The sequence below is a fragment of the Polypterus senegalus genome, chromosome 6 (assembly GCF_016835505.1).
Source record: "Polypterus senegalus isolate Bchr_013 chromosome 6, ASM1683550v1, whole genome shotgun sequence".
NCBI classification, from domain to species: domain Eukaryota; kingdom Metazoa; phylum Chordata; class Cladistia; order Polypteriformes; family Polypteridae; genus Polypterus; species Polypterus senegalus.
The window spans coordinates 99,036,471-99,052,807 of NC_053159.1; the positions used below are offsets into that span (position 1 = coordinate 99,036,471).

General features: G+C 38.4%; 1 protein-coding gene across 2 annotated transcripts in view; it reads right to left on the reverse strand.

Annotated features, from left to right (window-relative positions):
- Positions 1 to 16,337, reverse strand: part of LOC120531333 (rab effector Noc2-like) — a 269,102-nt gene that overhangs the window by 181,728 nt on the left and 71,037 nt on the right. For both annotated transcript variants that reach the window (XM_039756636.1, XM_039756635.1), the window contains exon 4: positions 16,045 to 16,174. In XM_039756636.1, coding sequence (XP_039612570.1) covers positions 16,045 to 16,174 — 130 coding nt within the window. The remainder of the gene's footprint in view (positions 1 to 16,044; positions 16,175 to 16,337) is intronic.

Sequence of the window (16,337 nt, forward strand, 5' to 3'; positions counted from 1 at the left end):
CTTTTTCTTTACTTGTAATTCCCATTGCCCCAAATCATAACGTAAATAATAATAATAACTATTATTATTATTAATTATATAAATGCTCCAGGTGCTATATAACCAAAATCACAGGTTGGGGACTTTCTTCTTTTTTTGATGTTGAACTTTTCTCATTTTGTTGTTCCCCTTTTTTTCTTCATAAAATTATTAAAAAATCGTTACAATTGTTATAAAAACATAAACAGCCAAAAACTAGACCTGTGAAGGGATGTGAAACTCCCATTGCCATGCCAAGACACCGCCAAGAATAAAAATGTATATTTCTTAATATCAAACTACTATACAGTCTATCCGTTGTGGGCCCTGGTAAACACTTCTTTATCACCACCTGAAGTAAGCAAACCTTGGTTTTTCATTCCCCCAGAATACCGCCTTTCCTCTCGTATAGGTCATACTCCTGTGTGTTTTGTAAAGTGCTATGTGATGGTGCTGCTATGTAAAGCAAAGCATGCTTGATTGATTTGTTACTCTCTCTCGCTTTTCTTTCAATACTACATCCTCTTGAAATATTTATCCATTGATAACTCTTGTTAGGGTCACTCTAGAACATGGTTGCCCTTACTAATGTAACAAAGAAATTAGAGAAGTTACAATTCAGATGTTTGGAGAGTAGTGGGGCGGCACGGTTGTGCAGTAGGTAGCGCCGTTGCCTTGCTTCCCGGGTCCTCCCTGCATGGAGTTTGCATGTTCTCCCTGTGTCTGTGTGGGTTTCCTCCAGGTACTCCGGTTTCCTCCCACAGTCCAAAGACATGCAGGTTAGGTGCATTGGCGATCCTAAATTGTCCCTAGTGTGTGTGTGTGTGGGCGCCCTGCCCAGGGTTTGTTTCCTGCCTTGCGCACTGTGTTGGCTGGGATTGGCTCTAGCAGACCCCCGTGACCCTGTAGTTAGGATATAGCAGGTTGGATAATGAATGGATGGATATCTTCTCCATGGCTAACCATGTTGGTACAAAAGAAAAGTACATATTGCCCTGATTGTCATGTTTCAGGGTGTATTCCCTAGTCTTCTTTGTTTATTATAAACTATTATTTTCATACTTTTTATAATTATGAATTCTTGATTCTTTATTTACTATGTATAATGAGTTGTACTTTGTGCATAAGACAGGGCCACCCTGACATCATTGCTGAAGGACTGCCCTCATCCTTTACCTTTCGAAACTGACAGCAGATCTTTCAGCAGTTTATTAGCATTCACTGTGTGCATTTATCTGTAAGTATTTCTTTGGCTTTTCTATTTACTAGCACAGTGAAATAGCCATTTACAAAAGTGAGCATAATGGTAAGTTCATCTGTTTTGATCATGTCATGCACTTAAGAACCTCTGTTCATTGAGTATGCCAGCCCTGGAGTCTCTCTTTTTTTGTGTGTCTTATTGTCTTTGTTCATCAAACATTCTAACCCTTACTTCTGTCTTTTTTTTTGTTGCCTATATCCATCAGACATTACAGACCTCTTGTGGAGGCTGGATGAAATATGCCTGTGTACTTACACTGGACATCTTGTTGTTATAAATTTAGATTTTTTTTTTCTGTTCTGGGTTTTTGATCTTAGAATTGTGTATTGGCATTTGTTTGCCTTGGATCGCCTTTTTAGGGAGTTCCTTTTTTGTCATTTTTTTTTTTCTTGTTATATCCAAATAAATCATTGCATTTACAAAGATTTCTTTGTTGGCCTTGTCCCTCTAAGCCAAGAGTTTTGATGGTTCCTTTCCTTAAAAGGGCAATTTAGTGCATGTTGTAGTTTTTGGGAAATTAGAAAGATTGTATGGGTGTTTCAAAGTTAGTTCCTCAACCCTGGGGAGTTGGAAAGTCTGACAGCATGGGGTGACGCCAACTCTAGGCAGACTAAGAAGGCCTGGCTTGGTATGTGGAGCCTTTAGGAGGCTGCACACCTTCTTCATTATTATAGTGCACTCGAATCATAACACTGGTATCTAAGGGCATAGACAAAAAATATTTTTGAAGGGGGATGAGAAAGGACATGAATCATAATTAACATGATTAGTGAACAGTCATAAAATTTATTTTGGAGGTTCAAATCCAAAATATCTTGCTACTGCCTACATTATCCATTTCTTAAGCACAATTCATTTTACAGCAATAAGTTTCAGTTCACTGACTGGCCTAACAGTCAAGTGATTAGCTTTATAATTAGAAGACTGCTACATAAATGCCCCACTGTGCAAGTTTCTTTACTCCAAATGTAAAAAAAAGCATACATAACTGTACTGTAGAGCAGCATTTGTAAAGAACTATGGGATGGTGTTTACTATAAAAAGTTGTTTAATAAAGTTTAAGATTATTTGAAAAGGCTTATTACTGTTTAATTGTCACACTGCAGCTTTAGTTTGCAGTACAGTGTTTCAAATCGTAAACTTGTGTATTATTTCCTCACTCTCTTCAAGTACAGTACCTTTAAATTGGGGATAGAGGCACAAATGAAGTATTTGTCAGACTCAGCCTGTCACGCTTAATCTCATGTTGCCATCGTCAAGGCTGATTTTATAAAGTAGCACCCCTTAAGCACTAAAGAATCTAATTTGGACCTTTTTAGCTCCATTTACTCTGACAGACCTCCCTTTTTTTTAGCATAATTGAAGTTTTGAGAGTGATATACTGCTCAAGTGATATTATAAAAGCCTGATGGGTTGGACAACCAGACAAAAAGAGCACCCAAGAAGTAAATAGATCATAGGATTTTAGAAAACTTAGTAGGTTGTGGCAGTCAGTCAGTCAGTCATTCTCCAACCCACTATCCTAACAAAGGGCCACGGGGATCTGCTGGAGCCAATCCCAGCCAACACAGGGTGCAAGGCAGGAACAAACCCCAGGCAGGGCGCCAGCCCACTGTAGGGCACACACACACACACACACATACCAAATATACACTAGGGACAATTTAGGATTGCCAATGCACCTAACCTGCATGTCTTTGGACTGTGGGAGGAAACCAGAGCACCTGGAGGAAACCCACGCAGAAACAGGGAGAACATGCAAACTCCATTCAGGGAGGACCCAGGAAGCAAACCCAGGTCTCCTTACTGCAAGGCAACAGCGCTACCACTGCACCACCGTACCGCCCAACACACATTGTTTGTTGTTTAATTTGCTTCATTTTTTTATTTTTATGTTTACTATTTAGGACAAAATTGTATGTGCTGATCAGCAGTGTCTATGACTATGATCAAATAGTTTGATGAAAAAAGTGACCATCAGATCTACACCCAATCTGGCCAAGAAACTCGTCAAATGAACAGCTCATTGTAGATATCAGCAAGCAAAATGAGACAAAGAAAGAGCTTAAAAGGTAAGAGTTTGCCTTCAGCTGCTACATTAAGTAAGATTTGCTCAGAGAGCTCATAAGCTGTCATTTTCTCCCTTTTTTGTGATGGAAGTTTGCTTGAATATAGTATTATGACTCCAAAAATCCTAGTTATGTAACCTTCATGGCCAGAAGAAAACTAGTATGTAGTTTTTCCTTTGATCTTCACCAATCACCCAGTATTCTGCACTGCCAGGCGCATACAGATGTTTAAAATTCCATGGTCACACCATCTTTAATAACTTGAGCTTACTGTTGAACAGTTGCTGAAAATAACATCCAAGATAATACTAAAGGACTGCCATTTACTATAACTTTTAATCACTGTCATATGCAGTTGTTCATGCTGTCTATTTGTTTCCTACTGTATTGTGAAATGTACTGTATAGTGAATGTGGATTGCCATCTCAACTAGGCTTGTTTTCATAAGACACAGAGAACCATGTAGATTTCATACTAGCACTGTCCATAAGGGGAATTGAACCCAGGACTCTGGAATGTTGAGTCGTCAGTGCTAACATCTGCAATCACATGCCATCCTGAAATTCAATATCACTACTGAGAGTTTGCTTTAATATTAACAGTTGCTTGATTACACAGAAAGTCAGCCTATGCACTTGACTTTATCAGCCATACACTCAGGTCAGGTCAGTTTGGGGATCATAAGCTGGTACAGAGAGTTGCCACACACACCACATAATAAAATACCTCAGGATCCTGGTTGGCAAACCCCAGGACAGACACGTGGTCCAGTCCCACCCTCTAGAAATGACGATCTATCTGCCACAGCCAGGTGTTATGTGGTAACCCCTTGGATTGGTCCAGCTGCTTGAGTCCTCAGCAGTGAGGATCCTGCGAGCCGGTTGACCCTCGGGGAATCATGCCACATGGCCGTAGTACTGTAACTAACGATCCCTCCCAATGCAGGGAATGTGGCCCATTTGGGACTCTATGAGCAACTGCAAACCAGTGGTATCCAAGGATTCTCCAAAGAGTCAAAGTACCAAAGGAGTCCAGTCTTCGCCTTAGGTCGCTAGATAGTGTCCATGGCTTGCAACCATATACCAAAACAGGGTGCACCCGGACTCTATAGGCTTGGACCTTTGCCCTTTTGCAGATATATCAAGAGTACCAGAGACACCTTTCCAGCTACCTCATGAACCCCCATGCTCTCCTAATCTATCTACTGACTTCATAGGATGAGTCACCAGAGGCATGAATGTTACGGCCAAGGTAAGTAAACCTCTCGACAAGGTCGACACTTTCCCCACAGACAGACACACTGCAGATGGCTCTTACACAAGAGGTCAATAAGAGCCCTGATCAGAGCCTCCATTGACTCCGCGAAGATCACAGCATCTTTGGCAAAGTCAAGATCTGTGAATCTCTCTTTACCAACAGATGCCCCATAGCCACTGGACCCCAAGACCCTGCCTAACACTCAGTCCATGCACTGAACAGAGTAGTTGCAAGAAAACACCCCTCATGAACCCCAAAATCAACTGGGAAAATGCAGAGGTTCTGCCTCCACTCTGCACAGCACTCACAGTACCAGTGTGCAGGCCGGCCATGATATCCAGCAACTTCGGGGGGATCCCATAAAGTCTCAGGATGTTGCATAGGACAGCTTAATCAACTGAGATGAATGCTTTATGAAAGAAAATTGACAAAGGCTGCAAAGAAACTGCCAATATTCGCTTTTGCGCTCGATGAGAACCCTCAGTGCCAGGATGTGATCGATGGTAGACTTCTTAGGTATATAACCAGACTGCTCAGGTCACTGGTAGGTGAACAAATGATCATGGATTCATTTGAGAGTGACCATATCAAGAACCTTACCAGACACCAACAGCTGTGTTATCCCCCTGTAGCTGCCGCAATCTAGGCAATCACCCTTCCCTTTCCAAACAGGGACGACAAGTCCCGTTTTCCAGTCAGTTGGGATGATGCCAGTCTCCCAAATGGAAGCAAAGATTGCTTAGGAAAATTAATGAAAAAGAGACAAAGACTCCAAAAAGTAATATGATAGTATAAAACATATCCTCACCAGTAACATATTTTTCTTGGTAGTGTAAAAGGCCAGTTTTCTAATAATTGTAAAATTAATAAACCAGTTGAAATAAGCAGATGCAAATTGCAAAGCAAAACCGATGGGGGTTCCAAACAGGGATTTCTAATGCTCCAACTTAGCAACTTAGTCTGAACATCATTGTTTCATAAATTTAAAATGGGTTTTTGACCTGTAGTAAGTGTGTTTCTAACAACAAGTACTTTAGATCTCATGCTTTTAGGATTGAGGCTTCAGACTTGTTATAAGCATAGGCTCGCTGATTTCTGCCATTCAAGGAAGAATAAAATAAGAAATTCAGGAACCCAAATAGTCAGTCAGCCATTTTCTAACCCACTTATTCCTGAACAGAGTCGGGATGCTGAATCCTATACAAGGTATCAAAGGACACAAGGCAGGAACCATGCCCTGGAGAGAGCACCAGTCGATCGCAAGGCAGACACACACACCAACCATGCACTTAGGCCAGTTTAGCATCATCAGTTCACCTAACCTGCATGTTTTTGGACTTGGGAAGGAAAATGGAGTACCCAAAGGAAAACCTAGTAATGCATATTGTAAATAGTAGCTTAATTATTAATACAAATGAGAAAGGATTTCATTTTACTACTAATGCTATTAATATAACACTTTTATTTTAATATGACAATATACAGTGTCTATAAAAAGTATTCACCACTTAGAAATTTTCATTTTTATTCATAAGTTGAATCACAGTGGATTTAATTTGGCTTTTTTGAGATTGATGAGCAGAAAAAAAAAAAACTCTTTATAAAGTTGAAAGAGACCTCTGCAAAGTGGTCTCTTGTAAATCAACTACAAATATTAAGCACAAAATGATTGATTGCATAAGTATTCACCTCTCTTTAAGTCAGTATTTAGTAGATGTCCCTTTGGATGCCATGACAGTGTTGAGTATGTCTGAACAGGTCTTTATCAGCTGGACATTGTGATTTTGACCCATTCTTCTTTGCAAAATTGTTCACCGCGCTCTGTCAAGTTGCAGGGAGATCTTAAGTGAACAGCCATTTTCAAGTCCAGCCACAAATTTTAAATTGGATTGAGATCTGCATTTTTGGCACTTCTGGGCATTGTCCTTATAATGCCATTCCTGTGTAGCTTTGGATTTATGTTTGAGGTTGCTGTCTTGCTGGAAAATACATTTTCTCTGGAGGCACAGGTTTCTTGTAGACTACACCATGTTTTCCTTCAGGGTTTCCTTGTATTTTGCTGTAATCATTTTATCCTCTCCCCACGCCAGGCTTCCAGGTCATATTGCAAAAATGTATCTCCACAGCATGATGTTGCCTCCACCATGCTTTCCCAATGGGGATGGTTTGTTTTTCATCATGGGTAGTATTTTACTTACACCAGATTACGGCATTTAGTCTGCTGTCCAATTTCGCCTCATTCAGACCACCTTCTTCCAGCTGAATTGAGAATCTGGCCAACTCTAGCTGAGATATCATGTACATTTTTTTTATAGTGCCTTTCTCGTTGCTACTTCCACAATGCTGGAACTGGTGAACAGTAGTAGTAGCTTCCCCACTAGTCTTCTTCTTGGACAATCACTTCGTTTTTGTGAGCTGCCTATTTTAGGCAGATTTACACCCATGCCACATTCTTTTCATTTCTTAATGATTGATTTAACTGGACTCCAAGGCATTTTCAGTTTTTTGGATTTTTTCTTGTATCTATCCACTGACTTGGATCCCCTGAGAGTTGCTTGAAGTGTTCTTTTGTCTTTACTTTTTAGGTTAGGCCACAATGCTTACTCGGCACAATGTGGACCTACCAGATTAAGTACATTTAGACCACAGTCAATTGAAAACCCAGACAGTTGATCTCTTTTGAACCAATTATGCGCTTACTAAAACCAATGGACTGCTCCAGTGATGATTTAGGTGTGTCATATTAAAGGGATGAATACTTTTACATTTAATTATTTTTTGATTAATATTCAAATTAATTTACAGCACTTTGCAGAGATCTGTTTTGACTTTGACATTAAAGAGTCTTCTCCTGTTGATAAAAAAAAAACTAATTAAATCCACTGATTGATTGAAATCCATTTAATGTTGTTTAGCAGTAAAATGTGAACATTTTTAATAGGCATTATAATCAGTACTGTTGTCAAATAATTTTAAAACTTTCAGGAAAAACTCAGTACATTCATCCCACAGTGTGCATTGTTTGTGCCCGTAACAGAAACCTGAGCTAAAAATAGTATTAAATTTAATATCTGTGAACACCTAAATCCTCTGTAAAAACAATGCCTTGAATTGCAGTCACCTTTTAGATTTTTCTATGCTTTTGCTTGGTTTGTCATTTTCAGCAGAGCCTGATTAAATGTGTACATTCTAAAGCTTTTCCTGAATCTATAAATTTACATACGTGTGTTGATTTGAGTAGCTTCTTGACTGTGAGCTGTTAACTGATTTATTTACTATAGGTGTGAAGGTTGAAAAACATTAAACAAAATATAAAATACACAAGAAAACCTTTAAAACTCTTCTATTTAATTGGTATTTCTCATTGTTGAATGACAGCCTGTAAGCTAATATAATACTGAATGTGGTTATTATTATCATTTTGCTTCAATGTGCTGTAATCAGTTTAATTATTATATTAAGTAGAGAGTCATGCAAACACAATTAACACAGAATAAAAACAGCTGCAACATTTTTCTTTGTCCTTTCTTTCTCCTGTTTTGTGACTACCCACGTCTCTGCCAGTGACATGCGGTGAGGTTCATGGCTGGTGAGGCACGGACTCCTTCAGAGTCAGATTTACAAATATGTGAACCCAGAAGAGTAGCTTAGTCACTAATCAATTGGCAGCATGCACATTGACTACTGGTTATGTTTCATATCTCATCAGCATTTCTTTCCACACACATAGGTAAGGATGCATATTTGGATAAGAAAGAAAGTTACATGAATAGCGGCGAGAGAGCGCACATTTGCTCTGCACCCTCCATGTGTTCTACATTTGCCGTTGTAATTCCATAATTCATACTCATTTAATACAAATGTAAGTATAGAGTGGTGAACAAAAAACAAGGATTTCAATTTTGACCTTAACTGAAATATTTAGTTGTTTTAATTCTGATGCTTTAATCAATTTTGATACAGCCTGTCCAACAAAAGGATAACAAGAAAAACAAAAGAATATTTTATTTAAGGTCAAAATTTAGTTTTTAAATATTGGATTGTTTTTTTCTTAGTCTGGTCCCATTTTTTTTTATAAAATTGAAAACCGTTTATGGTACCTTATCTTTATTAAATGAAGTCCATGCGCCTATCCTTCTCCACGAAAATCTCTGTTACTTTCTTTTAAAAGTCCTCTTTATTTTCCTTTAGTTTTAAAAATCTTAATCTTCCATTTTGGCAGTCTGTTGGAACAAAAAATAAAAGGTAGCGGAACGCTGCAGTGCAGTTGACTTTCTGATTTTGCTAACTTATTGGCGCTGAGAGCCACAAGCACCTTTGGGGCGGCATGCTACTGTCTGCCTCACCTTATGCCTTTTCACTGTGGATTTGTGTCCGATCAACAAGACTAAATATGTCACATACATTCATTAAAGTTATTAACCAGACTGTAGAAAGTCAGGATGTAAAATATACGTTATATTGGCTTAATACAGAGAGACAGCAGCAGGCACATGCTAATTGCAAGCATCAACCCAGTGTGTAAGGGACAGTACAGTCCAAGGTGAGATGAGGCTCACCTCGCGTTTCTCCCCTGTATTTGAACAGGCAATGCGCAAATTCAGCGATTTTGACTATAAAAATGATCAAAGTTATTGGAATCATACAGAAAACAAATTTATAGCACAGACCAGTGGATATGTTTATTTCATGTTATCATTATTAGTTTTTTTACTTTTCATGATGACTGCCTCCCCTGACTGCACGTCTCTGGTCTTCTACACTGATGTCACATGGCTCGCTCATCAGAGTCCCCAGTACAAGTGCTGCAGCCACAGAGTTGGTCAAATAGAGATCAAATTCTGGATGGAAAATCATGACTAAAGCTTGTTTTCTTTCTGTGAACTTAAGGTTAGAACAAACTGCCCAGTTGGTCCATCAGTGCTGTTCCTTTGTTCTTTGGTGACATTGCCATCTGCTATCTAACTCAGGTAAGATCAGCTCCATGTTTGAAGAGTGCAGGGTGTCACTTTTTCATATTGGCTTATCTTGCTAATTTTTGTTTTGTGTTTGTGAGTTTCTGAGTTTACTGAATTACATTAATGTAAGGCATAAAGCACCCTGTGACTAAAATGCAAAGAAAGGATCAAATGTGGTTCACAAGGCCATTGGTAATTTATTAAAAGCATAGAAGTACAACTACAAATACCCTATTTAATAGAAGTAACTCTGGACTGGTTACTCTCAGTCATTGCTATTTTAAACCATCAAACAATTTTATTTTCACTCTTTTAAAACATGGCCAGGTAACTGTATGGTTTGGGGGAAGAATACAATCTGCAGACAATATTGACTAGGATGGGCCCAGCTGCTACTATTATTATTACTTCAGGATATATTTATCCAACTCCTTTATCCAAGATAATTTAGAATTTTGAGATATACTACACTTATTTACATGCATATTTTCTAAGATATTACATGCATTCCAAATTACATTAGGTCACACAGTGAGATGAACTGAGGATTGACCTGGCAATCTTAGGGTTTAAAGACACTAGACACACTAGACTGCCCATCAAAGCTCACCACCAAAAAACATTTTTCTTTGGTTCAAATAAATTCCAAGGTGTTCTGATAGTTTGTCCAAAAAGAATGCATACTAAGATATACCAGAAATGTTCCAGCTTTTGTATAGTTTTTCCTGTCTTTAGTATCTATGGCAAACCCATGTTAATTTACCATATAAAGTATCAAGGAGGTGATCCAGGACTAGAAAGTATAAAAAATTAAGATGTTACTATAAAAAATAAACACACAAAGGAAGAATAATGATAATGAGATAACAGAAATGAACAAAGGAAAACCAAAGAACCAGCTGCCCCACAGGAATACCTAAAAAGTACTTGACCCTCACCTTTCATGTGTGTTTTCTAACACCCTTGCCTATAGTGCATTATAATACACATGCCATTCCACACTACTACCCCATTATTTTTTTTTTAACACCAAATGCTAACTGAGCACTTGTCAATAACATTTCATTGACTCCAATTTCACAGACCTTATCATTAGAAAGCTCTTTTAACCTCCAAACCATAAGTCAACCTTAGCCACGGGCTAAACAGACTTTGCAGCAAAGACACCAAGTCAGAGCACCACCTATCGGTGCTTGATATTTCTGTAGTTCCATAGCAGCTTGTCTTCAGTCCTCCATACAGGCTTCGTCCTCTTCCTCCCGTCTCTGGCCATCGAACGCAGGCAACTGGACCCTTTTTAAAGGGCATATGGAAGTACTCCAGGTACCCAATGAGCTTCGTCCAGCAGAACATCCAGCCAAATAGGGCCCTGTAAATGTCCATGCCCCACAGGCCCCAACAGGGCTAAGCTTCTATGCTCATGACCGATGGCCCCAGTGGAAACCGAGATGGCTGCCCTCTGTCGGTCCAGAGGAGAAACTGTCCTGGAAGTACTCTCTCCCCTGGTCCTTCCATAATAATAATAAGGGCCCTGACCGTCCACCACACAGGGTTCCCATGCTCCAACTGGGCTGAACTTCATGCCAGAAATAAATAATACACAAAGTAAAGCCATGAGATACTGGAGTCTTTGATACGTTATTATTCTTTATATAGTTCAATAGTTTACTGTACCTGTTAATGACTGCAATTTAGCATAACATTTGTTTCTTGTCAAAGTATATTACTATAAAAAGACTTTGTAACTCTATTAAGGAACAACAGTTTACTAATGTGTTTCTGAATCCAGTGGTATATAAACTGTCAATTGCCACAGATCTTGTTTATAGGGGTAAAACATAAAAGTGTCAGATTTTTGGAGCCTACTGTTTATCTAAGCTTAATTTGTGTTGTTAAAACATGGTGTCTCAGCATGTAATGTGTGTATTGAAATTGCAGAAATGCAGGACTTTCATATGCAAGATGCTACTTTTGGCACTTGTGACATCAGTGGCTATGCTATGAAAGTATAAAGGGAGCATTTACTGCAAAGAAAATGTCTGGTCCTAATGTACTCAGCGAATGCGGCACACAAAACAGCAGTACTATAAGAGCAGAGGTGTTCAGAGTTTACATCATTTCAGTATGTTCACTGTGACTTTGAAACACTTCCAACTTGCACTGTTTGTTGACTTCATTTGTTTACTGGCATCAATAAGCGGTTCATTACCCTCTGCTCCCATTTTACCAATTTGCTTATTTTTGTTTTCAAATTTGAAGAGCCTATTTAACTGGAAAATGCTTTCAGCCGTTGAGGTAACAAGCTGACATTTCTGTTTGTTTGCTCGCATCTCGACGGTGCTATAAGCACAGATTGTTTCAAGAACAAATCAAAAAAGGCGATTATGATGTAACATTAGGCACTGGTGCAGAATTCAACTGTTACATGTTATACAAAAAAGAATTCTAGTCATAATAAATAAAATAAGATAGAAAACTACACTACTTCATGCGATTTTTCTAACTGACAGGCTCTTTAAGAATGAAGTAACTCACATATTGTACTTCAGTTGAGCTCCATTAGGAACAGCCCCGTATCTTAAGATCTGTTCTGTTGCCAAAATGATATTTAAAAAGCCTCCTTACATAGAGGTATACAGTATTTTTTTCTGCCAATTATTTCCACACCCTTTTTAGAGATGTTTTTTTCTCTAGCCATTATTTCCTGTCTTCCTTGTATGTGTCTGTTTTTTGCTACAGAAAATAAAGTCTATTTCTGCAGACATCACTCTGCCTTTCTAATAGAAACTATAGGTTAATTTAAGCTTCAGGTTTGAGCCTCCTGAAGTGATTAACTGGGTGGGATGGATAGTATTTCCATCTCAGAAATCAATTGGAAGTGACTGCTAGTCTATCGTCTATCTAGAGAACACAAATGGCTATTAAGTCAGGTGGCTGTTTAACAGCAGGACTTTAATAAGAACCAGACAAAGATTTGGGAAAGAAACAGGAAGCAGAAGACTCCCTGATAGGTAGACAAGCTAAGCACTATAAGATATATAGATAGATAGATAGATAGATAGATAGATAGATAGATAGATAGATAGATAGATAAAATTTAATTATTTTTTGAAAGTCTATAGTTCAAGAAGGTATTCAAAAAACAGAAGACATGGGACAAAAATGAAATACAAAAGCATAGTAAGGCAGAACAAGAACCTGACAGGATGCTTTCAGGAAGGCACAAAAGTTCAAGACCCCCCTTTTTATTTCCTTGCCCCTCCTATCATGTGACTGCTGCATAATTAGAATTGCATGGCAACAGGTGCAAAGAGCAGGTTCTACATTTAACGGGCCTAATGAGGGACTACCACCGGAGCGCTAGGGAATATTTAAACCATCATCTGAGTAAGATGAGCTTGAACTTAGCTTTAAACACTACAAAAGCTCTGTTTTGCTTAATTTTGTTTTTTGATTTCTTGATTTGGCCTTCAGTTTCTTTCTTTATTTTAATACTGAGATTTCCTGAGATCAATTGTAGGATTTTTTTTCTACAGCCAGTTATGATTTTAAAAGAAATTCTTTAGAAAAATAAATATAATAAAATTATTAAAGATTACCTTTCCAAGGAAGTGGCAATATAGCAAAATGGTCAACACTGCTGCTTTATGGAAACACCATCCTGGATACTAATCCTGGACCTGGACATTGTCATGTGAGGTTTGCACATTTTCCCTGTGCCCATGTGTGTTATCCTCCAGTTGATATCCAGCATCACCAACAATGTTCTAATTAAGTTAACTGGCAGTGGGATCTGTGGTGAGCTGATGCCCTGCACAGGGCTGGTTTGTTCCCAGAGCTCCAGGGATATGTTCTGGCCTCCATGCCCCTGAATAAGCAGGGTTGAGAATGATGTTTTATCATATGTTATTGTCATTCCAAAGTCAAGAAGTTGGCAGAAAAACAGTCTCACATTGGTGGCATTAGGACCCATAGAAGCTGTTTCTAGCCTGTTTGGGTCCTAATTGGTATACCTATTTTAGGTAATTAATTTTGTCTTTGTAGTTTGGGGCCCACTAATAACTGTGTGGTTCCAAGAGGTTGTTTAGCTCTGACTGTGACTCATATGAAAGTCTGATAAGATTCAACATCAAAAATATGTAAAGTTCATAAAGCCTGAAAAGGAGGAAAATATTTTTTTTCTCAGAAGTATCATCCAGTCTGCATATATTTGTAAATCCTTTTCAGTGGTTACCTGAAGGTGGACCCAGCTTCACTTGTACTGTTCTGGTGTTTATTACAAGAGCAAAGCGGAAGGAGAAGACGACGAAACTGAAGAGGAGCACACCAAGGGCAGTCAAACTGTCCTCTGCTGTCACCTTCTGGAAACGGTGCACAATAGCATTTAATGAGAAGAAATTTAGCTGCATGAAACAGTAGGGTGAAAAGGCATGGCTTTGGCCTCTGGCTTGTTAAATTTGTTAAATAAGGTAAGATGAAAGTGTTGTTTTTCTTTATTTCTGTGAAGGTAAATATGAGAGTGAAGTTCAGCTCCACTGAATTACTGTACTGTTGTTTTAGGTATGCTCAAGTCGTAGGACTACTAAAATGAGGACATGCCAGCAAATAGTTTTGTAAGAAAAAGAAAATCGTAACAGAACAGAAAATGAAAGCTCTATCCACAATATTTCAATAACCTGCCACTCATTATCCTCGCTTATACAGAATAAATATTTCACTCTCAATTAATTTATAGTCGCATACTGTATAATAAATAGCAGGTGGTCAGTGCTAGCATAGCAGCACAAGACTTTCATTCAGGTTTTGCAGTGATTTCTGGATTTTAATGCTGTCCCAGGTGTGAGCAACACAGGATGTGCAAAGATTGTGTCATACTGGCAAAGTGTCTGGATTAATGAAGATATCAGTATATATGTATGCTAGATGACAGGAATCTCGGGCATTGTATATGGATATGTCCATATTGAATAATAAGACAACATGATTTTTGGAAAGAGTATGCATTGTCTCTGGTGTCTTGGGTGAAATTGTGGAAATATCTTTGTGTGTGAATTTGTGTGTGATTGTTTTTTTCTAATAATTGCATTGGAAATACTGCGCTATATAAGGAGAGCTTTGCACAAGCATATACAGGTTTGGCTTCTGAGAAGAAGATGCTGTTATGGGTTGGCATCCCATTCAGGGTTGGTTCCTGCTTTGCATACCGTGCTGCATGGGTAGGTTCAAAATCTTATGTTATATAAATATTTCAAATAAAGCCTACTGATTGCAAAACATGGAGGTAGGGACACCTTGATAACTGTCGTTATGTTTTTAGATTGAGCAAGCAGTAATGCTACTTATTGATGTGTAAAAATGAAAGCTACACAATTTCACTAGAGGTTTTGACTGCAGTGTATAAGTGCACTGTAAATTCAGTTTAGCCTTCAAAGCCATATAAAGAAATTTCCCCATCAAACTCACCGTGTCCAGCTATGCACCATGGGATTGTACTGTGTTAGCTTTAGGACACCAAAACACTTAAAACTAATATAACTAGATTCCTCTTATTCCTTTTACCTAAAGGGTAAGAAAACTTCTGCATTATTTTAAAATTTGGATGAAGTCTTCTTTTAAAGTCAGCCATGGTGAATCTGTGTGCCTTTGAAATTTTCTTTTCAAATTAATTTTTTTAAAATCTATTACACCTTTCTTTTCCCAGTTGGTGAATTAAAAACAACTCATTGTGTGTGTTTTCTAGGCATACCTGTATGGCTGATATATCTTTTAGCAGGCTGGATTATCTTTATCTGTTTTTTTTCGATTTTCAGTTCATTTGCTCTGATAATTGTACCTTTATCATTTGTTTTTTTTTTCAGGATGGCAAATAACTACAAGAAGTCATGTCCACAATCGTCAGTGTGTTAAATTCAGTGCCTGTATGCTTAGGATTCATTTAGAAACAAAATAATCTTCAATAAAAACAACAGATTGTCTCCTGCACAGAACAGGTCTGAATATTGGCCTTATTTTTCAAAAAATAAGCAGACATCATTTGCTGCTCCTTTGAGAGTAAAGATTAAGAGCAGCAAGACATGTACTGATTAAATGAGAAATTAAATTTAAGGCAAGAAGTACTATAGGTTAAAAAAATAGCTAGGCATAAAACAGCAGCCACAGAATCCACCAAGGACTGAATCTGAGAAGCAATAAACCTTACGATCATCCCGGCGTCCAGCTCATGTCCAGAATAAAGTCTTTGCTTCTTGACATGATGGGACCTTTACTCAGTGGCTCATGTTGATGATCCAATCAATAACAACAACTGATTTACTTTGGGAACCTCCTGCTTCTAGCATGATAAGCTAGCTAGGCTACATGGCTAGAAATTTATGACATGGTACTTGATGACAATCTAATTACCCTTAGGAAATAATATTATGGCTTTTAAATTCAGACATGGCTTGTCCAAATATTCAACAATGGCAAAGTGATAACCTACCTTTCTGCAACCTTGACAGAATGCAGCTGATGTGCCAAATAGACCGAACACCTCTCCACACAGCAGGCACTGGGTCTGTCCATTACCCATCATGTTCTTGCGCATATTCTCTAAGCGCTCAACCAGCCTCCTGAAACACAGGACACACCACAAGGTCAATAAATGATAAGTGAAGCAGCAGGACAGTCGGGCCAAAGGGATTTTTTCCTCTCCTGAGGAACGGGTTAAACTCAATGCTATTTAAAGTATTGTAAAGGGTGACATCAACATTGGAGGACGAATAAAGACACACT